The sequence below is a fragment of the Dendrobium catenatum genome, unplaced genomic scaffold, assembly GCF_001605985.2.
Source record: "Dendrobium catenatum unplaced genomic scaffold, ASM160598v2 fragScaff_scaffold_1023, whole genome shotgun sequence".
Lineage (NCBI taxonomy): Eukaryota > Viridiplantae > Streptophyta > Magnoliopsida > Asparagales > Orchidaceae > Dendrobium > Dendrobium catenatum.
The window spans coordinates 857,589-881,541 of record NW_021319485.1 but is presented as its reverse complement, the minus strand read 5'-3'; the positions used below and the strand labels follow the sequence as shown (position 1 = coordinate 881,541).

General features: G+C 36.7%; 1 protein-coding gene across 1 annotated transcript; it reads left to right on the top strand.

Moving 5' to 3' along the window:
- Window positions 1-226: 226 nt before the first annotated feature.
- On the top strand, window positions 227-22,874 carry LOC110096785 (60S ribosomal protein L13a-4). Its single transcript, XM_020822867.2, has 4 exons — window positions 227-588; window positions 673-789; window positions 886-973; window positions 22,542-22,874. The coding sequence occupies exons 1-4, from the start codon at window positions 317-319 to the stop codon at window positions 22,683-22,685; spliced, it is 621 nt and encodes a 206-aa protein (XP_020678526.1). The 5' UTR covers window positions 227-316; the 3' UTR covers window positions 22,686-22,874.
- The last annotated feature ends 1,079 nt before the right edge of the window (window positions 22,875-23,953 follow it).

Sequence of the window (23,953 nt, the reverse complement as noted above, 5' to 3'; positions counted from 1 at the left end):
AATGATGTAATATTATTATATGAAAAATTGAAATTATTTATGAAAATAAACAATAAATTTTAAAATACTTGATGTTCTTATTTTTATTAGAACAATCTAATAAAGCCTTAATTATTTTATTTGCCAGCCAACAGGCCATTCTAGTATTATCACTTAGAGAAAAAAAACCCATTCAAAAAGCCCAGCCCGTGAAGTTAAGAAGTATAAGGTTTGACAATTAACCCAAATACCCATTGTCTTTGTAGCGACAGGGAAGCAGCTCGGCTCCCAAGCATAAACCCTAACCCTAGCGGCGGCGACGCTTGCGCGAGAAGAAATGGTATCGGGATCGGCGATAAGCAAGCGGCGAATTGTGGTGGATGCCCGTCACCACATGCTCGGCCGCCTGGCATCGATCGTGGCGAAAGAGCTACTCAATGGCCAGCACATTGTCGTCGTCCGCTGCGAAGAGATTTGCATGTCCGGGGGCCTCGTTCGCCAGAAGATGAAGTTTCTACGCTTCCTTCGCAAGCGCATGAACACCAAGCCATCTCATGGTCCGATCCACTTCCGTGCTCCCGCTAAAATTCTCTGGCGAACTATTCGCGGGTGAATACTCTACTCCCTTTTTTAGGCTATTTATTTATTCGTTTTGGTTTCTTTTGCTTAAGAAAAATCTCGTCTTTTGCATAGAATGATTCCGCATAAGACTAAGAGAGGAGCTGCCGCACTGGGAAGGCTCAAAGCCTATGAGGGCATTCCGCCCCCGTATGACAAGAAGAAGAGGATGGTGATCCCTGATGCGCTCAAGTGAGTTTTTTTTTCTTTTTATTTTGATACTTAAATTTGATTAGCTCTTGACGGCGCTTCGCTGCTGTGCTTTTCTGGGGATTTGGTTGTTCTTAGGGTTCTGAGGCTCCAGCCAGGTCACAAGTACTGCCTTTTGGGCAGGCTGTCCAGTGAGGTCGGATGGGGCTACTACGATACTATCAAGGTGAGTTTTGGGCACGGTAGTGCTTTACAGTCATTTTTGAGACTGATGGTATTTTAACGGTCCTGGCTATTATAATGAAAGGATGAAATGCCATCATGTTGGTTAATTTATGTTGTATATTTATCTCAATATTGTGAATTTGAGCATATAACCCATTCTGGCTTGATTAAGCAAACAAAACAGAAAAAAAATCTTTATGCTTTCAATGCGACCTTCATGGTAACACTCTCTTCAGCATATCAACCACTTCCAAATCATCAACTATCCTTTCATTACTCTAAGGGTCTGTTTGGTTAGATGTATTATAATGCATGTATCTTGTTACCCAAATGTAGTTTGTTTTGTTTATTTTAAATTGTTTGGTTGGATGTAAAGTGCATGCAATGAAATTATATTTTTCCTATTTGGTTAGATGTTGCATTAACTCTTATGTATCACCCTTAGTCAGCAATCTTCTATTATCCATGTTATAGATCTTAAACAACCTTATGCCCCTACTGATAAGACAATGTGGGGTAGGGTGGGATGGGGATGGGGGCTAGGGTTGGACCGATGAGTGATGTGTTAGGCAACAACGATAAAAGAGGTGAGTGAGGTAACGAATGAGAGGGTGATGACACACCAATTAGAGTAGGCTGTGGAAGGGGAGTTGCGATGGTAAGATTAGGAATTTGGCGATAAGCTAGGTAGAAGATTGTGAGGGGGGGGGGTCAGGGCGTTTGATAATTAGAGGGTGCTATGGTTTGGAATTTTGTTAGTTGCAATTTCAAAATGCTATTATTAGAGAAGTTGATTTATGTTGTAATTGCTAATAATGCTGACTATAGAGTTACATTACATAATGCATAAGTTCTTCCAATTATAATCTCAGACTCTACTTTTGAGATTTAACCTTTTAATTTGGTGGTAACTTTGCATATCTCATATTTGGCGTAGTACTTGGATATGAATTGTAGTATGATTCATGATTCTACTAGTGTTTTTAGTTGATTACAAATGATGCTCTTCTTCGGGAGAAGGCATTTGCTCAATGTAGCAAATATGCATCATGTAAAGCACATTAAATGGTTGGATGGAATGGGATGGGACTAGGGCGATAAGTGAAGTTTTAGGCAACACTGATGGAAGGGGCGAGTGAGGCAAAGAATGAAAGGGTGATGACGCAATAGTTAGAGTAGGTTGTGGAAGGGGAGTTGTGATGGTAAGATTAGGAATTTGGTTACTAGCAAGGTAGAAGATTGTGAGCGTGGTTTTTAGGGTGTTTGATAATTAGAGGGGTGTTACGGTTTGGAATTTAGCCGGTTGCAATTTCGAAATGCTATTATTATGGAAGATTGATTTATGTTGGAATTGCTGATAATGCTCACTATAGAGTTACAATACACTATGCATAAGTTCTTCCAATTATCATCTCAGACTCCTCTGCTTTTGAGATTTAACCTTTTAATTTTGGTGGTAACTATGCATATCTCATATTTGGTGCAGTTTTTAGATATGAATTGTAGAAAAGTTATGATTGGTTTCATCATCATTATTGGTTCCAAGATTTTTACATAAAAAGTCCTAGCCCAGTTAAAATGATTCAACTAGTATTTGTAGTTGATTACAAATGATGCTCTTCTTCGGCGGAAGGCCTTTGCTCAATGTAGCAAATTTTCATCATATAAAGCACATTACATGGTTTGAAGAATCTAATGACATGATTGTTCTTCTCAAAAGAACGTTGGCATGTTCATTTGGTTGATAGGATCACAGTTGGGCGACTAAGATTGATGGGATTGTTGTCGGGTGATAGAGGTCAGAGGGACCACAGTTGGCAGGTGATTAGTGATAGAGGTCAAAGGGACCATAATCGTCGGGCGATGGAGGTCGAAGGGACTGTTGTCGGTCGGCGATGGTGGTTGTAGGGATAACAGTCGGTGGGCGTTGAAGGTCGGAGAGACTATATTCGGTGGGCGACAATGGTCTTGGCAACCGTAGGCGACAGACGACGGTGGTCTGAGAGATCGTAGTTGGCGGGAGACAAAGATCAAAGGGACCTTACTTGGTGGGCGACGAAGGTTAGATGGATTGTAGTCGACGGTTGATGGAGGTCAGATGAAGACTCAATGTGGCTGTTAGACGAAGGTCCGACGACGATTGTTAGATAGTGGTCCAACAGCGGCGAACTAGTGGCGAGGGTTCACCGATGATGGTGATGGGGTGGAGCTCTGAAATTCTTCAAGCCTCAGAGCTCTATTGAGTCTCTAGCCTCAGGTTCAAGCCTCCAAAAGTATTAGCCTCTTTCCATGTGGGATTCAGAGATCTATTTATAGATTTTGAGAGTGGCATGCTCCATAAATATGTAGAAGATCTAGGGTAAATTTGGAGTGCTCCATCGGACGACCCATACTGATTCCTTCAATTATGGAGTGTTTGTTTAGCATTTAAGTGCCTTAATGATGTCAGAATTAAGCGATCTTGGGCATGTTGGATTCGTCTCATCAAATTGTTCAATTTGATTATAAACATGTCATATTTGGATATCATTTGGTCATCCAATTAATGCTTTGGAGCTTTTAAATGTGTTTCAAGCCACTGATTTGGACCCATTTGGACTCTGATTGGATTTATTTTATTGTTGTTTTGCTCGTCTCATTGAGATGTTCAATTTGACTATAAGTTTGTTGAAATTGGATTTCGGATGGTCCCAAATTTAAATTTGGAAGTTGTCAACTTGAATATGCTTCAAGATTTGTGCTCCAAAGGCTATTTTTGATGACATATCAATAACAATGGTCAATAAAATTTTCCATCTCCTTTTACATGGTTAGCTTGAAATAGGAATGAGCCAGCACCTGTTTTAGGGTGCGATAATTACCAACATAGCCTTAATGTAATCCATGGCAAAATTTATAGAATAAGCTATACAAAAGAATACATAATTGCAGCCTTTTGAAAAGAAATTCTTCTTGAAACAAGAAATTGAAAGTGATATTTGCATGCGTTTGTAACAAAACCTTTTAAAAAGATGGATCATTGCTATATAAATCATGAATAAATTTGAAAGCATGAACTAAAATATGCATTTCAAAGTATCCTCCACCCGGTCAGCCTTATGTTTCATAACAAATGTAAAGTTTTGTAGATACGTGGCTGATGATGTTTGTCTATAGGAACTTCTTCTTGATTCGTAAATATATTTTAGCAGCTCATTGTCGGTGCTCAAAATGAAGTCCTATGAAACAAGTGATGACAACAATGTTTGACGAACTCCGACCCACATAAAATTCAAGAACATAGGTGCTGGAATGAAGTTTAGCACCTGCATAGTTGGCACTAAAATAAGCTAGTAGTCGATCAGATTGATGCAAAATGTAGCTTAAAGGAAATTGTTAAATCTGACAAAATGAGTATAGGAGTTGTTGTATGTAGATGTTTGATATACTGAAAGGCAAAACTAGTGGAGACAGTCCATGCAAATGATTTTTCTTTGAGAATCTCTATAATTAAGGGGTTATAATATTACTAAAATGTGCATTGAATCAACGATAAAATGAATCAAATTTGTGAAAGCTACAAACATCAGGAGTTCTCGCTTGTGGTTATTATTGAATTGCCATAACCTTAGATGGATAAGTAGCAAGGCCATTTTGAGAAATGATATAACGTAAAATTTTCATTTGCTTAGGGAGAAAGCACACATTTGAATGGTGGCGTATAATTTCTCCTTACACTGAGAAATAAAATATCTCGTAGATGTTGCATATAAGGTTCAAGATCTGAACTATAGACAAGAATATTGTCAAAATAAATAACCACAAAATTGCCAATGAAACGATGAAAAACTTGATGCAAACACACATAAAAGTGTACATTAGGAAGACCAAATGGCATGACAAGCTATTCATATAAGCCCTCTTGTGTCTTGAATGCAATCCTTCATTCATCTCCCGAATCAATATAAATGTGATGATATCCACTTTTTAAATTCGACTTTGTAATGATTTTCAGCAATGCTGAGTTGGTGCAATAAATCATCTATAAGCAGGGAACAGAAAAATGTTAACGCTTGTGATTTTATTTATTGCACGACTGTGTGATTTTATTTATTGTACGGCTGTCTATACATAACAACGATGACCCATCCTTTTTGGAAACACATCATAAAACTCATCAAATAGAGGCAGCTCATTAGGCAAATATGTTGGAAACACATCATGATACTCATCAAATAGAGGCTGAATGATTGGTTCGCTTAGCACATGTCTATGTTGGAACTTATTGATAAACATTTAGACAATATTGGATTCTGACAGTTCTTTCAAAGGGATTGGGAGACATTAAGTTTGTGCCAGAGATGGGCCTTGTTACGGCCAATGGGTTACTTTAAAGTAATAAGATGATTTTGTGTCCTTGAAATACGTAGGTTTGTGTTAGCTCACTCATCATGAATAGCCACTCGATCAAATTGCTATGGTCGACCAAGAAGTTGATGACACACATCCCTTGGTACGACACCCTAGAAGAATTCATCAAAAGGAACCAAAGCCTGATGAGAGATCGTAATTCCTGCTGCTTAGCTTAGCCATGATAACTTACACAATTTTAGATGAGATTGAACAGGAAGGTCAAGTTTCTCTAGCTCAGATTCAACTAACAATTTTTCACAACTCCCTAAATCAATAATAAAATGACATTTTTTGCCATTAATGGTACAAATGGATTGAAAAATCATAGAACGTTGTGCTAAACCATCCAAAACCTTTGGAAGGATAATGTTTGCAACAAGATGAGTATAAAAACTAGACCTGTCAATTTCGGGTTACGGGTCGGGTTGACCCGAACCCGAAACTGACCCAGTATTATTCGGGTTTGGGTTGACCCGACCCGGTTTTGCAAACGGGTCAATTTTCTGGACACGAACCCGACCCGCTTCGGGTTCGGGTCATCCCGACCCGACCCACCGACGCGGATCTGCGGACGCCGGCGACGCCGAACTGGCCTGGGCCGCCCGCCGCCTAGCCTCGCCGCCTCGGGACGGAACGCGGAAATGGCCGGCTTCGGGAATCGGGAGTCGGGACTACTCGGGAGTCTCGCCGTCTCGGACTGACGGACTCTCGCCTCTCGAGACGCTGCGCGTGACGCGCCTGTGCGGAAGCGGCACTGCGGTGGAGTCGGGCGGATGGAACTGGCTTGGCCAGTTCGGCCTTGGGAACGGGCAGCGCAGGGGGCCGGGGCAGCCAGCGGGGCTGGCGGGCAGCGCAGGGGCAGTGAGCGGGGCAGGGAAATTTGAATTTTTTTAAAATAAACGGGTTTTCGGGTTGACCCGACAACCCGTCGGGTCAACCCGAACCCGACCCGTTTCTGCAAACAGGTCGGTTTTCCGGACCCGAACCCGGGTTCGGGTCAACCCAAACCCGAAAATTCCGGGTCGGGTTCGGGTCGGGTTTTCGGGTCGGGTCCAATATTGACAGGTCTAATAAAAACAATGTCACCATTGTGACGGTCCTCAATAATTTCAGTTTCTTCATCACTAAAAGCAGCAGTCATATTCTTGTGCAGGATCAGTCACCAACATTATTTGCTGCTTCGGTTTAGAATCCGCAAACCTATGAGCCAATTCACCACACTTAAAGCATTTGAGGTTCAGTGTTGGGTGGGGATTAGCAGAACCTATCCCTAGCTTAAGGGAAACATTGAAATAAGGTGGCACAGCTGGTAGATTCTCTATATGTTGGCTCTGTCCGAAAGGAAGTGCATCTTTTGAATGCTGAGAGAGCTGACGTTCAACTTGCAATGCAGGCTGATCTGCTTCGTTGATGGACAAAGGATCAAATATGTTGTGGACACCTTGAAATGTTAGATGCAGAACTCCAATCTATCACACCACAAGCTGAATGGATGATTCAAGAATTTTTATTCAAACAAGAAAATGAAATTAATCAGTTTTATACTCATCAACCTAATGGAAACCTTGCCGGAGATGTTGGAAGTGTTGATCAAATATGTTGTGGACTAACTTGTGTTCATAACTATATGGAAGAACTATGAAGTAATTTTCAGCTTACTTGCACAAGCATGAGTAGATTTTTGTTCTTGCCACCATGCTTGCACTTGATTACATGAGAGAGTACTGATGAGCGATACATGGCAGACCCCAAAAGAATTCTAGAATATCAATCTTGAATCCTGCCTCCCACCAATGAGAAACATCTTGTAGTTGATCTTGATTTGAAGCAAATGGATTGTTGACCAAATCACTGTTAGTAGTCTACGATTGAACACTGATTGTTACATGGTGGCTGCATTGTTTGAAATTGTTGGTTTAGAATTTGAATCTGCTTGCAATTGAGCCAAATCATTACGACTGAATATATCATCCATTGTTACATCAGCTCCATGATATAATGGCATTTCCCAAGAACAACCTATCTTTGTTGCCAAAAAATGATGCAATGATTCTTGTGATAGAGCCAAGCCTCCAGAACAACCATGCCCAATGCAATCCAGATAAACATAAATGAAATGACATATGAAGCTTTTTTTGTTCCCTAATAAAAATAACCATGCATACCCAAAGTCTGCTTATTTGCAAAAGTTTTAGGGTCCCTCTCTTTCTGGCCACAAGAAAGTAAAATCAATATAAAAAAATCCCCTCAGAATATGACACCTTAACATATATATTGATAGAAGAGGCTACAAATGACAAATCAATAATAGCAAATATAAATTTAGAATTAGCCTCCACAAATACAACTCCAACCAGCTAAATCGTGGATTCCTATTGTGATGTAGCTCTGTCACTATTTCTAAAAATGAATATTATATTTCAATTCAAAATAAAAAGAATTTGTCATCTATTTGAAGAAGAACCAATATTTCTTGTTTACAAGATATTAAATTTAAATGAAAAAATATATAAGGAATATTGGGCAATGTTATATGGTACTATATTTAAATTAATATTAATGTTGGTTTGTATTGAATTGTGACTAGTTAAAAATATTTGTGGCTAATAAAGTTATTGATAGTGTGATTGTTAATATGATAATTATTGATGAGGATATTATAAATGTTATTGTTGCTTATGCTCTTCAATGTTGGATTAGAAGATAGATGGATGAAATATTACTACTAAGGCTTGAGAAGAATGATTTATATTAGAGGTGACTTAAATGAACATAATATATTATAGTATGATTAGTTATGAGGAGAGTATGAAATAGGATATATTAATACATTGGAGAAGCAAAACTATTTGTAATAACTTGTGACCTTGCGGTAGTGAATACATGTTTTAAAAAACTTTGAATACTTAGTTATTTTCAAAAGTGGTACCGCCTGCATTATAAGTAGACTTTTTTACTTAGAAAAGATTTTTTTTTTTTTAACTTAAGAAAAGAATTTGTTTTTGCAACGATTATAAATCCATTCATTCGGAGAGTTTGATTACGCATCATAGAATTGTAGATATGGATATATATATTTTAGGACTTTAAAGCTATCAATTAATTATTCTAGGGTCATTTGATAGAATTTGAAAGTTGATAAATTATTTTTTTTAAAGATAGGTTCTGAAAAGAGGAAAATTATAATTCTTTAGTTCAACTAAATTTATTTTGAGATAAATTGAATGGTTTTCTATTCAGAAGAATCATAAAAGTCTTATACAACAACAACAATATCAAGCCTTTATCCCACTACACGGGGCCAGTTGCATGAATATTTTTTCTCCATTGTGTCCTGTTGTGAGTCAAATCCTCATTTAAATCTAATGAAAAGAGGTCATTTCTAATATTTTCTAATTAAGTCTTTTTGGGTCTACCTCTACCTCTCTTAACATAGCCTAAATTGATACATATACTCTCTTAACCAAGTCATTAGAAGGCAGACGTTTTATGTAACCAAACTATCTAAGACGATTCTCTCTAATCTTATCTGCCACTAGAGCTACTCTAACCTTTTAACGTATATGTTTGTTCACATTCTATCTCTGAGAGTAAAGCCACTCATCCACTCGAGTATCCTCATTTCTGCAACACTTAATTCTATGCTTCTCTTTTATTAGCCAACATTCTATGCCATAAAGCATTGTAGTTCTCACCACCATCTTATATACTTTTCCCTTAAGTTTGAGGGTTACTTTTCTATCGCACAACAGGCCCAATGCATTCCTCCACTTCAACACTTCTGTTGTTAGGTCCCAAGTTCTGGATGAGAAAAGTAGATGATTGCATTAGGTAGTCGACAACCAGCATAAAATGTGCCAAATAATCATGACATGAATCCTTTAATCATAGAAGTTGATGCAACCAAAATTTTGCAAAATAACGCTTCCTTTCTAAATACTTAACAAACACAAACTCAAATAAAATTAAATAAGACACAACGACACCTTACAACTTTTATATATTTTAGAGAAGAAAGATACAATGAGATGGTAACTTGTGGAGAGAAGAAATAGGCTAGAAGTTGAAGACGAATTCATAGAGATGAATGGGAAATAAGCTAGCTTGCAAGCTAGAGAAAATCCTCATATTTCTTTTCCAAAAATCAGCACCTAACATTTTTTCTACAACAAAAATCTGCTCTTATAAATAGGAAAGAAGCAGCCCAAAGGACACCCAAACAACCACCCAAAAACAGAAAAACCCTTGGGAAAAAGGCACAGCAGAAACCGAATAGCCAAGGAGGAATCCCAAGCAAAAAAGGTACGGTTGAACCGAACAGCCACAAGGGGAATCGGGACAGCCAAGAGCAGAACCGAACAACCACAAGGAGAACCGGGACAACCAAGAGCAGCAACGGGAACCAACAACAAAAGCAAAGGGGAACCGAGGGGCTTGTTTACCGGGGTCCCGGGGGGCTTGTTTACATCAGAAGTCTTATGATAATATAAAAATAGATTGTTTTTTGAAAATGAGAATTGGTGGCTAAGCGAGGAGGTATGAAATTGTTATTAATATAAAGATTGTTCTTTTAAAGTTTTAGAAAGTATAGACCAAAGGGAGAACAAAGTTAGGTTTAATAAATCAGTTTTTAACTCCATTTTATGGATTAATGACATGGTATTTTGTACTTTTGTTTTAGTATCTGTTGTGGAAATAAACCAAATACTCATGTAAATTAACAATCTCTTCTTCACATGAGAGCTCTCTATATAAGCAATCACTTCTCTTAGAAAGCTTTGCCATGTTATTAACTAGTATACATAAAGAGCCACCTCAATCACACTGCTTCGTTGTAGGTGTCACCCATTCTGGAAATTATCTTGTTCATGCTAAAAGGAACCAAGACCTATGTGAGCCCACTTTCATATTAGATATTTGATTCTAGCCTAATATCAGCTTGGCACTTGTTAGCATGTAATGACCAAAGGGAGGCTAATTTGGCTTTGATACACTTGATCTTATTCATCTTCAATCCAAAAACTTGCGCTTATTGGTGGGAACTAACTACGGGGTATTTCTTTACCATTATACTTGTTGAACCAAATATCTTATGTCTTAACATAAAGAGGGAAAAAATTAATAATATTGATTCTCGGGATTATAATTATTATAAGAAAGAAAAAAATTTAAATTGAATAGCATCAAATTTATAATGATCGAAAAAAGCAAAACTAGTTATATATATATATATATATATAATATTTAAGTTATGTTATGGATAAGAGGTTTGGACATTTTGATCAAGTTAGCTGTTTTAGATGTGAATATAATAAGATATTATCTAAAAATAAAGATATCAAGGAAAATTTGAAGTGCGTGAAAAAATTAATAAATGAAATTTTAATGAAATTATTTTAGAAGGGTATAATCAACATAATAATAAGTCAATAATAAATTAATTCAAAAGGTGACGTAGAGTTCTTAAAAAATATGCATGATGGTAATATTTAGGTTTATATAATATATCTATTGAGTTTTAAAGAGTTATCAGTAACATTATAGTGGTTTGATTAATTAATCTATTTAATATAATTTTAAACTAGATGGATGACAAATTATTGGAAAATAATCATTTTGGCTTCATGCTAGGAATATCTACTATGAAATCAAATTTGTGTTTTGAATATCACTAGAAGAGTATAGGAAGTGAAAAAATGATCTTTTTGTTTATTTATTGACATTGAGAAGCCATATGAGTGACTACCATAAAAATTGATTCAATGCACATTAAAAAATAAATAATTATGTAAATACATGTTGAAGTTATTAAACATTTTCATAATGGAGTTTTGATTAGTGTTAAAAGAATTTCTTGAGTGACCAAGGAATTTTCAGTTATAATTGGGTTTTATTTATGATTAACATTGAGTAAATATTTTTATTATTGGTTATGAAGGTACTTATGAAGGGTAATTAAAGTAAGGTGCCTTGATGTGTGTTTTTTGTAAGTGAAGGTCTAACTAGTGAGATATTTGTGAAATAAGAGATATGTTAGAACAATGGGAAAAATATTTAAAAGACGGGATTTTGAAGTTAATAGAATAAACATTGAATATATGCTACTGAGATTTAATTTGGATGATATTGAATTTATTACGTTGGATATGTTATAGATGGATATATCATTAAAAAATAATAGGGATATAAATGAGCATATTACTTGAGATAAGGTTTGGTAGTTAACCATATATTTGTCAAAGGCGAATGATAGCAATGTTTGGTGACTGCTCCAGTGCTTACCATTCCGTCAGGGACGGATGGTTTTCAGCTTTATAGTGATGCCTCTCACAAAGGGTTGGGTTGTGTTTTGATGCAGAATGGAAGGGTTGTTGCTTATGCTTCAAGGCAACTAAAGAACCATGAAAGAAACTATCCAACCCATGATTTGGAGTTAGCGGCAGTGGTTTTTGCCCTGAAGATATGGAGACATTATTTGTATGGGGTGAAGTGTGAAGTATTTACTGATCATCAAAGTTTAAAATACATCTTCACACAGAAAGAGTTGGAATTTGAGCAGAGAGATGGTTGGAGCTTATCAAGGATTATGATTTGGATATCCAGTATCATCCAGGCAAGGCAAATGTGGTAGCAGATGCCTTAAGCAGGAAGACTTCTAGTAGTGCCAGTTGGATGATTACACAACAGCAAGAGTTGGTAAGAATCTAGAGAAGTTGGAGATTTCTGTAGTTCACCCAATGATGCAGAGTTTTGGCCTTGAATCAGATGACTGTCAGTCCAACTTGAAGGATAGGATAAGGGAATCATTGCCTCAAGATGCAGAATTTGAGAAAGTCTTAAATTTGGTGAAGGTTGGTCATGTAGAGAGTTTGAGCTTGATGAAGAGGAGTTACTTCGGTATAGAGGCAGAATTTGCATCCCAGAATGTTGGAGATTTGAGAAGGACATTTCTTCAAGAAGCTCACTATTCAAGTTATACAATTCACCCAGGAAGTAACAAGATGTACCAAGACTTGAAGGAATACTTTTGGTGGCCAGGGATGAAGAGGAGTGTAGCGGAGTTTGTGGCTAAATGTGCAGTTTGTCAGATGGTGAAAGTTGAACACCAAAAGCCAGGAGGTTTATTGCAGCCTTTACCCATACCAGAGTGGAAGTGGGAAGACATATCTATGGATTTTGTTGGTCGGATTGCCTAGGTCCAGAACTGGTCATGATGCTCTATGGGTGATCATTGATAGATTGACCAAGTCAGCACACTTCTTGCCTGTCAAGCAATCTGATGCTGTGGAGAAATTGGCAAGTATTTATGTTAATGAGATCGTTAGACTTCATGGTGTACCTAGATCAATAGTTTCAGATAGAGATGGGAGATTCACCTCTAGATTGTGGAGGAAGGTTCAAGAGGCAATGGGCACTAGACTCACTTTCAGTACAGCCTTTCATCCTCAAACAGATGGTCAGTCGGAGAGAACTATTCAGACCTTAGAAGATCTACTCAGATTATGTGTTCTTGACTTTGGTGGCAAATGGGAGACACACATTCCATTGATTGAATTTGCTTATAACAATTAGCTTCCAGGCAAGTATAGCATGCACCGTATGAGGCTTTGTATGGAAGGAGGTGCAGAACTCCTTATGTTGGCTGAGGCAGGAGAAAGAAAGATTATTGGAGCTGATTTAGTAGATGATGCCACTGAAAAGATAAGGTTGATTCGTGATCGATTGAAGGCTGTGCAAGATAGACAGAAGAAGTATATGATGCCAAACATAGATTTGTTGAGTTTGAGGTTGGAGAGTTTGTATTTCTCAAGGTGAGTCCCATGAAAGGTGTGAAGAGATTTGGCAAGATTGGGAAATTGAGTCCAAGGTATGTTGGCCCATTTGAAATTTCAGAGAGAGTTGGCAGTGTGGCTTACAGATTGATTTTGCCTCCCATTTGAGTGGAGTACATAATATGTATTCTACATATCTTCTTTTGAGGAAATACATTGCAGATGAAGCTCAGAAGATCAGTACTGAAGCTATAGATATCCAACCAGATCTGACTTTTGTAGAGGAGCCTGAAAAGATCATAGATTTATGATGTTAAGAAGCTTCGTAGCAGAGAGATCCTTATGTGAAAGTTATGTGGAAGCATTGAACTAAGAAAGATGCTACTTGGAGAAGAATCAGAGATGAGGAGAGCTATCCTCACCTTTTTTACTAAGGTATGGTTTCTTAAGCTTGGCTTAAATTTCGAGGACAAATTTTTATTAAGGGAGGAGAATTGTAAAACCCGAAAATGCCGTCTAAGACCTCGCACGCTTTTCAAAGCGCCGCACGAGGTTTAAGTGAAAATTTCGAAGTTGTCTAGATTTCGACGGGAATAATTTTAGAAAATAGAGCGTAAAATTCTGATCGTTTTCATATATAGAACCTATATTTAATTATGAGTATTTTGAAGATTATGAATTTTGGAAGGTTAGAAATGCCAATTCTACCCCTAGTGTTTCTTAAGCAAAATTTACTTAAGTGAGGGCATTTGAGTCTTTTGGCATATCCCCTTTCTCCCTAAATGAACTAACCGAGACCCCCCACTCCCCCCATTCGGTCTTTTCGCCCAAACCAAGCGGAGAAAGAGGGAGAGGGCGCGGGTAGAGCGGCGACGGGAGCTTCGGGCGGCGGTTTCCGGCGACAAATCTTGGGGAATACTGTAGGGAAGATTAAGAGAAGGCTAAGGTAAGTGTTTTGCAAGTGCTTCCCTTCCATTTTCATGAGTTTTCTCTAAAGAATGAAATTAGGGTTTTAGGGAAACTTGAGTTTTTCTTTAGGGTTCCTTTGAGAAAAGTTTATGGAAGGATAGTGTGATGTTTTTAAACCCTAATGTGGAGTATTTTTGTGAAAGTATGGATTTTGAAAATTAGGGTTTTGCTTAAAATTTATCTTCTTGGAAAATGCCTTCACAAAAGATCTTTTTAAGGGTATGGGAAGAAGTTTTTATGTGAAGATATTATAGGGTTTAAGCAAAAATTTTGAGTTTAGGAGTTTAGGGTTGCTCTCTAATGAAGGAATTTTTTATCCTTATGGTTTTTATTAGGGTTTGGAGGATTTTAGAGGCTACCTTATGGATTTTGTTTGAAATACAAGATTTTCTAATTTTGGATTTATAAATTCCGAAAATTTGATATATCTTATTTATAATGTGAGAGTAGGAAAGGTGTTGCATGCTTAAAGATCTTAGGAATGTTGACTAAACTTTAATTGAGAGAGAATGTGAGGGGCTTTATAGAAAAACCAATGCTTGATGTGTTAATTAACTACATGCTTTGCCTAGGGTCTATTTGGAATGTGTAATGCGTGTAGGGATTGATGTGTATGTTTCTTTAGGTGTTGGACAATTGGGGAAGAGAAGTTTGTAAGATTCTTGGCGGATCACGTTCCTTTGAGGTAGGTAAATGTAATGCCTTTAAAAAATTAGAAGAAAATGTATTTATTTTCCTCCAAAGCATGTTTTACATTATTATGCAAGCTCTAGCGTTCTTTCCAATCACATTGCTTATATATTCTTTTATGCTTTAAGTATCATGTTTATGTTTCTATGATTGCTTAATTGTTAAGAACTCCTTTGAAATGGTTTAGAGACATTGGCTTATGCTTGTTACCATACATAAGCCTTTACTTATGCGCTAACTCACATTGCAAGTTCATCTCTTATGTAATAGTATTTAATGCATTCGTTCTTTCTAAAGTGATGAATCATGGTTGCATTTGACTCTTTTCTTTCCTCTTGCATCATGAAACCATATAGCACATTAGGAGATAGTTGACCATATGCATGAATAAGAATCTCCTTATGAGTAATTAAAGAATGAATGTATGTGCTTGTTGATGCGGAGGTATCTTTGGTAAAGGGATGCTCTTCCGAGCATTGGTAAAGGGATGCTCCTATGAGCATTGGTAAAGGTGGTTCTTATGAACCAAATGGAAAAGGAATGGCCAATTATGTTGTACCTGATCAGTCAAAAAAGGATACCTCTGAGACGGTGATTATTAGATATATGTTACATTTGCCTATGCAAAACTTCATGATTCAAGAAAAGCATTTCATGCGTTATGATAAGTGATGGATCATAAGCTCATTAAGGAAATGTTTAATGGGTCACATTGAGGCATACTATTTAAATTATGATTGGTTCAATGTTCTTTTACCTATAGTATTTTCATTTATGTTCATCTCATTCATATTGTTTTCTCTAAATTTTATTTGGTAAAGCATTTGCCTATTGAGTTTAAGACTCACCCTCGTTGTGGGAATACTTTTCAGGAGGATCCAAAAGAGGGGGTTAGATGACTGATCAGCCACCGCGCACCTACCGTCGTAGGGAGACGACGGGTGGCAGGTTCTTTTGTTATTTGTTTGTTTTGTTGATAGATGGTAATAGTTGTAGACAAGATTTTGGAGAGATGTATATTGTTTAGATTCCCATTTTGGATGACTCTCTTTGTAATAATTATTTTGATTAATGAATGAAAGAAAAAGAAAAGGTTAATGTTGGAAAATTGTAGTGGCTCTTTCTATATTGTTGATGTTCAATTGATGTTATGTTAATTTCTTTTAACTTTTACGTCCGACCTCTGTTCCCGCCTCGCATTTGCGAGCTAACCGGCCGGGTCGTGAAAGAGTAGGTATCAGGCAAGGATTTGAGGATTATTGATTTTTCATAAAAGAGCCGATAGGAAGATCTTATAGGTTAGGGTAGGTATAAGGTGCTTGTGTTATTTAATGCTTAGATTGCTTTGTTGCTTATGTATCAGGGCTGAGGAACCAGAAACTAGATGCCACTGATGGCCAACAGCATGGGAGGTCAGGAGCGGAATTGCCATCAGTTCTAGAGCCTCAAGGCAGTAGCATTAATGCATACTTTGGACTCTTTTACCCCAATATGGGCGGCTATGACCGGGGATTATAAAGAATACACAGACTCAAGCTGGGAGTAGTGGCCAAGTGCTCCAATTGACAAGAGTTTGCACTTTCTGCACAATCTGCATTCTTGTGGTACCGGGCATATGCAGTCTGTCCCTCTTGGACATACACTTGCGCAAACTCCTAAGGGTGCCAAAAGTTAGGTACTGGACCCTCACAAGGCAAGTGTCCACAGTCAACAAAGTTTTGGATACTTGAGCAAAAGGCCCGATGATTACTGCATCAGGTATGGGACTATCTAACTACATGAATCTCCACTTCTTGCTAATTTTGTAAACTGCTGTTGATGTAGTTCATATCAACTTGGCATCTATTTAGGACAATCTTTGTTTTAAAGGCACCTCTGCTTACTTTGTCTTGTTCTGAGCTTATGTTTATTTACTGAGGATTTATCAAACTTGATAATTTCCTTCAGTATAGCTCCAACCTATCTTCGCCTCTGCCTCATATTCCATCCTTTCTGTGTTGAAGATGTATATCCAAATTCTGGGTGACAGTAAATACGTTTACCACATTTACACCCGCATACATTGTCTCATAGGCATCGAAACTGATAATGTTTGGGCAACTTGAAGAAGACAAACCAACAGATTTAACAAATCCCTCAGAAATAAAAGAACATGATGCTCCCGTATCAAACAACACCTTAACAGGCTTGTTACAAACAAGATTGTTCCTAAATATCATGCATATAACATAACATAAAGCTCGTTTTACTCAAAAAGCATAAAGGAATTCATTAACATTAAATAAAGTCCATACCTGTTGATAACATCAGAAGTCTTTTGCTTCATGTTGTGACATTTCCATAAACTCTTGGTTGAACTGTGTGGACGAGCTTGGCCTTGTGATGGGGTAGATCCAGTAGACTCTACAGTTCTTGGCCTGCCAACTGTCCTCTGAGGAAGAGTGTTTCCTGTTCTGGCCTCGTAGTATTGTCTTTGTCCCTAAAGAGGGACAAGACTTTGCCATATGCCCTGGTTGATGACACCAGAAGCATGTATTAGTGCCAGAAAGGCACTCTCCCTTATGGGTTCTCCCACACTTAATGCATAGAGTTGTAGAAGTGCTACTCTCTGAAAAGTTGGATTTAAACCTCTTCCAATTGGGCCTTCCAGAATGAAAAGACTGGGTAGGTCTTGATCTATCTTCATTCTTCCTCTTCTGGAAGTCTCTCTTCTCTGAACACTCTGATAATCAAGCTCAACCTTCCGTGCTTTTCAACTAATTTAGAGTAATCTTCAATCTCCAAAGCAACCAATGCGCTTGTCTAATGCTATCCCTCAAGCACAAAGGGAAACGGTGGCATTTCTCTTCTGCATTAGGAATCAGATGAGAGGCATACCTAGATAGCATCGTGAATTCAGCCTCATACTCTGCAACAGTCTTATCTCCCTGTACCAATCTATTAAATTTATCTTGCATTGCTCTCCTAGCAGTCATTGGCACATACCAATCTCTAAACACTTTGACAAATTCCACCCATGAGATTTGACTGCTAGATCTCCCAGTAAAAGTTTCTTCCAATTGTCTTCTCCACCATCTGTTTGCCTCCCCACTGAAGGCATAAGTAGCTAAGGCTACCCTCCTATCCTTTGAGGGCATAGCATCCCTCCAAAATCTTCTCAACTTCCATTAACCAGTCCTCTGCTTCTATAGCTCCACCTCCCACAAATTGATGGTGGCTTCATGTTCCTGGAATAACTTAAATACTTGTCAATTGGAGCACTTCCACTACTTCCAGCTTGAGTTGGTCTGTTGTATTCTTATCATCCCCGTCATAGCCGCCATCATTTGGGTAAAAGAGTCCAAAGTAGCATTAATGCTACTGCCTTGAGGCTCTAGAACTGATGGCAATTCCCTCCTGACCTCCCCTGTGTTGCCATCAGTGGCATCTAGTTCTGGTTCCTCAGCCCTGAGACATAAAGCAACAAAGCAATCTTAAGCCATTTAAATAACCACAAGCCACCTTATACCTACCCTAACCTATAAGATCTTCCTATCGGCTCTTTTATGAAAATCAATATCCTCAAATCCTTGCTCTGATACCACTCTTGTCACGACCCGGCCCGGTTAGCTCGCAAATGCGAGGCGGGAACAGAGGTCGGACGTAAAAGTTAAAAGAAACTTAACATAACATCAATTGAAACATCAACAATTATAGAAAGAGCCACTACAATTTTCCAACATTAACCTTTTCTTTTTCTTTCATTCATTAATCAAAATAATTATGTACAAAGAGAGTCATCCAAAATGGGAATCTAAACAATAGTACATCTCTCCAAAATCTTGTCTACAACTATTACCATCTATCAACAAAACAACAAAATAACAAAAGAACCCTGCCACCCGTCGTCTCCCTACGACGGTAGATGCGCGGTGGCTGATCAAGTCATCTAACCCCCTCTTTTGGATCCTCCTGAAAAGTATTTCCCACAACGAGGGTGAGTCTTAAAACTCAATAGGCAAATGCTTTACCAAATAAAATTTAGAGAAAACAATATGAGTAGATGAACATAAATGAAAATACTATAGGTAAAAAGAACATTGAACCAATCATAAATTTAAATAGTATGCCTCAGTGTGACCCATTAAACATTTTCCTTAAATGAGCTTATGATCCATCACTTATCATAACGCATGAAATGCTTTTCTTGAATCATGAAGTTTTGCATAGGCATAATGTAACATATATCTATAATCACCCGTCTCAGAGGTATCCTTTTTTGTACTGATCAGGTACAACATAATTGGCCATTCCTTTTCCATTTGGTTCATAAGAACCACCTTTACCAATGCTCATAGGAGCATCCCTTTACCAATGCTCGGAAGAGCATCCCTTTACCAAAGATACCTCCGCATCAACAAGCACATACATTCATTCTTTAATTACTCATAAGGAGATTCTTATTCATGCATATGGTCAACTATCTCCTAATGTGCTATATGGTTTCATGATAGCAAGAGGAAAGAAAAGAGTCAAATGCAACCATGATTCATCACTTTAGAAAGAACGAAGCATTAAAATACTATTACATAAGAGATGAACTTGCAATGTGAGTTAGCGCATAAGTAAAGGCTTATGTATGGTAACAAGCATAAGCTCAAATGTCTCTAAACCATTTCCAAAGGAGTTCTTAACAATTAAGCAATCATAGAAACATAAACATGATACTTAAAGCATAAAAGAATATATAAGCAATGTGATTGAAGAACGCTAGAGCTTGCATAATAATGTAAAACATGCTTTGGAGGAAAATAAATACATTTTCTTCTAATTTTTAAAGGCATTACATTTACCTACCTCAAAGGAACGTGATCCGCCAAGAATCTTACAAACTTCTCTTCCCCAATTGTCCAACACCTAAAAGAAACATACACATCAATCCCTACACGCATTACACATTCCAAATAGACCCTAGGCAAAGCATGTAGTTAATTAACACATCAAGCATTGGTTTTTCTATAAAGCCCCTCACATTCTCTCTCAATTAAAGTTTAGTCAACATTCCTAAGATCTTTTAAGCATGCAACACCTTTCCTACTCTCACATTGTAAATAAATATATCTAATTTTCAGAATTTAAATAAATCCAAAATTAGAAAATCTTTGTATTTCAAACAAAATCCATAAGGTAGCCTCTAAAATCCTCCCAAACCCTAATAAAAACCATAAGGATAAAAAATTCCTTCATTAGAGAGCAACCCTAAACTCCTAAACTCAAAATTTTTGCTTAAACCCTATAATATCTTCACATAAAAAACTTCCCCCATACCCTTAAAAAGATCTTTTGTGAAGGCATTTTCAGAAGATAAATTTTAAGCAAAACCCTATTTTTCAAAATCCATACTTTTACAAAAATACTCCACATTAGGGTTAAAAACATCACACTATCCTTCCATAAACTTTTCTCAAAGGAACCCTAAAGAAAAACTCAAGTTTCCCTAAAAACCCTAATTTCATTCTTTTAGAGAAACTCATGAAAATGGAAGGGAAGCACTTGCAAAACACTTACCTTAGCCTTCTCTTAATCTTCCCTACAATATTCCCCAAGATTTGTCGCCGGAAACCGCCGCCCGAAGCTCCCGTCGCCGCCTCTACCCGCGCCCTCTCCCCTCTTTCTCCGCTTGGTTTGGGCGAAAAGATCGAATGGGGGATGGGCGGTCTCGGTTAGTTCATTTAGGGAGAAAGGGGATATGCCAAAAGACTTCTATGCCTTCACTTAAACAACCCATGCATGAACAAACCTTAAGGGTAGAATTGGCATTTCTAACTTTCCAAAATTCATAATTCTCAAAATACTCATAATTAAATATAGGTTCTATATATGAAAACGATCAGAATTTTACGGTCTATTTTCTAAAATTATTCCCGTCGAAATCTGACAACTTCGAAATTTTCACTTAAACCTCGTCGCGGCGCTTTGAAAAGCGTGCGAGGTCTTAGACGGCATTTTCGGGTTTTACAAATGATGCATCATGACACAAAGTTTCCTATAGAGCATAGCACATAGGGCACAGTGTAGTGTGCACAACATTTAAAGATAAACTATCATGATAATGAAAACAACTAAAGTGATGCTTAAGCTAAAGTAATCAATACCTCATTCACTCAAAATAATTTCCATTTTAAACAACTGAAGTAACGGGCATCAATTGTGTTAATGAAGTGTGGGTAAAAAAAATTGTTATAGATGATGTGGACTGCTTGGATGTGGCTAAGGGGCTTATGTTCATAAATAGCCACAAGGGAATGCTTGCCTTGAGAACATAGGTATTGTTTCTTCTTGCATGGGCAGTAGGGGAGGTGGTTGCATATGGGTTGCCAAAGACTCGAACCCACCTGGATAACGATCTCGAGATCACAAAGTCGTCTGGATCGCCTTCCTGAGGTTTGAATGCGCCTCTAGAGGAAAATGATATGCGATTTTGGAAGCTTAGATTAGATTGCCTTCTTGAGGTTGTCAAAGCCAAGCTTGGATTAATTTATCAATATCGTCCAAGACCAACTTGGATTGCCTTATTGAGCCTGGATCATGTGTGTACTTGTTAATTCAGTATCTAAGGCACTATCAATTAATTAAACATATGATGAATTAATAAATATAAACACAAATATTTAATTTAAATTTTAAACATTTAAAATAAAATAGCACATGCTATGTGGCTTTTTCGCTGTTGCTCATGTCTGGTGTAGATAGTACATTCTATTTTGAGCAAATGAACTGCGACATAACAAATGGCCTAGGAGTACACCACGCTACGCCATACGTCATGGCATACAATTTTATGCCATTGATATGTATGGTAGTTAAAATTGTGAAGTGCTTCAAGATACTTGGTTATAAGAAGATATCAAGGTTATAAGAAGATATCAAGATTACTTGAAGTTAACTTTCAAGCGATTGTATTTAAGACATTGATATTGAATAGATTTGAGCATTGGGCAATTCTAAGTTATTGATAATTTTCGAAGGATCGTCAGATCCACAAATTAACCAATATTGTTAGGGATCATTAAATGCACAAATTAAGGGTTCTAATTATTGGATTAATACTCTTATGCCCCCTTAGATTACAATTCATGTGCCTTCTCTTCATATTCTAGCCAGTGCCCCCTCTTGAGGATTTTTTTTTCTTTTTTTAGTAGCTTTGATTTATTTTCATTTTAAGTTTTTAGAGATGTCTATAACTAGTTTCATACTTTATGCAAAACCAAGCAATAAAATTCAAAGTAGTTTTAAAAATTTTTCTACTTTTCTATAATAGTTATATTAAGTATTGTGGGAATGAGAGTGTTTAGATTGATGTGCAATATAACTAAGAAGGATGAATTAATGAATTATTAAATTAAATAAATAATTGATTTCTTTTATTAATGTAAAGTAATTGACTTGGGTGATTTAAATATTGCATCCAATGAATAAGTGAGCTTAGTGTTAGAGGATTAAGGAGGAGAAATAATAAATCTTAAGGTAATGGTCAAAATGATTTCCAAGAATAAATATAATGCCCTTGGCTGTTGGCATTACTCATCATAAGTGAGTGAAATTTGACAATTAATAGAACGCCTCTCTTAAAACCAGGATGTTTTTGCTTCTTCTAAAATGCAATTTATCATATTTCTAAGTGAATAATATTTTGTCGAGATCTAATAATGAACATTACTGTATGCTACTAAAGAAAAAAAAAACCATTCATTATTTGGCTTGCAGGAGTTAGAAGAGAAGAGGAAGCAGCGTGCAAAGGTTGCTTACGAGAGGAAGAAGCAATTGCTAAAGCTGCGCTCCAAGGCTGAAAAGACAGCCGAAGAGAAACTTGGTTCTGAAATTGAAATCCTTGCGCCAATCAAGTATTGATTTGTGTTCTTTCTTTTCTATTGGGTGCCCGTTTTGTCAATTAGATTTTTTTACAATTTCGAACTTTTTCTTCCCCAAACTTTCATGGAATATAAATCATGTGATGTTGTTTTGATCCTGTTTGGTCACCGCCACATCTATTTTTCAGTTCAACTTTTAATTGAAAATGAATCTTCTCGTTCTCTTTGAGTTTGCTGCCTTATTAACTGATTGTTGAAAGCTTAGCCACTCAGTCGTACTGCTTACAGTTTTTTTATTGCATGATCATAAGTTTTGCTATTTATATATTTTTTGTTTGTCCAGTTTGTTTTTCCATGTTTAAGTAATGCAAATTTTTTTTTTAATTTTTCAACACTTTATAATTCTATTATTAATTTTTAAAAAACTATATATATAAATTGTTTTTTAGTTGTAATTTTACCATTGATTTTATGAATGCTGCAACCACCAGTCACCTCAAACAAATCTAGTAATTATTGAATAGTTTGTATTGCATTCTCATTAAATAGCATTAATAAATTAAAATTCCTTTTTTATCAAATTTTAATTGTATTATCTTAAACTAATTTTTCTCCCCATTTATAAATTGTTGAGTTCAATTAATCGTTATATTGTTTAGAGCATGATGAATTTTTTTTGCTGCATATCATAATGCGCCCATGTAGATAATGTACTTTTTTTTTTATTTTGTATTTGATGGAAAAAATATGTTGATAATGTACTTATGGTATATTTTACATGTAATATATATTATTATTGTTGAAAATGATAAGATGATATATGTGATTTGAATTTGATATGAAATAGGTAAATCAGTTAATTAAGAAGTTCCAGTGTTACTTAATTTAAGTGGGGGTTATTAAGTGCTTAAGATTTTGTTAGGGGCAGCTTTTTATTTATTATTAGTTTTTGAGTGAAAAAACATTTAGATTTTTTGAGTACTTGTTCAAATCTGCCTAACACAATTTGTTTGGGATGACTTTATTACTGCTTCTTAAAGTAGTTTTTCAGTTTAAAATTAAAATTTTGTTACTAGAAAGCTGCTTTAAGCAAAGGAGTCCTTAATCTAGATTGATTCAAAAGGTTAATGAGTACAGGCTAAGAAAAATAAAAAATCAGGTTGTTGGGACTACCATTAATGCATATGTTCCCTAATGAGCACAATCAGATCTTCTCCCTCAAATGATTCTGACTAATACTGTTGCATCTATGCTTTTTCTTTCCCTTTCTCCATGTCCGTCTCCTCTAATGGGTAAAAAGCTACAGAT

Bases quoted from the DNA above. Each gene is read 5' to 3' on its own strand.
- LOC110096785 (XM_020822867.2), top strand. From the start codon at position 317: ATGGTATCGGGATCGGCGATAAGCAAGCGGCGAATTGTGGTGGATGCC. The intron at 589-672 runs GTGAATACTCTA...TCTTTTGCATAG, and splicing joins CTCTGGCGAACTATTCGCGG to AATGATTCCGCATAAGACTA. The intron at 790-885 runs GTGAGTTTTTTT...GGTTGTTCTTAG, and splicing joins GTGATCCCTGATGCGCTCAA to GGTTCTGAGGCTCCAGCCAG.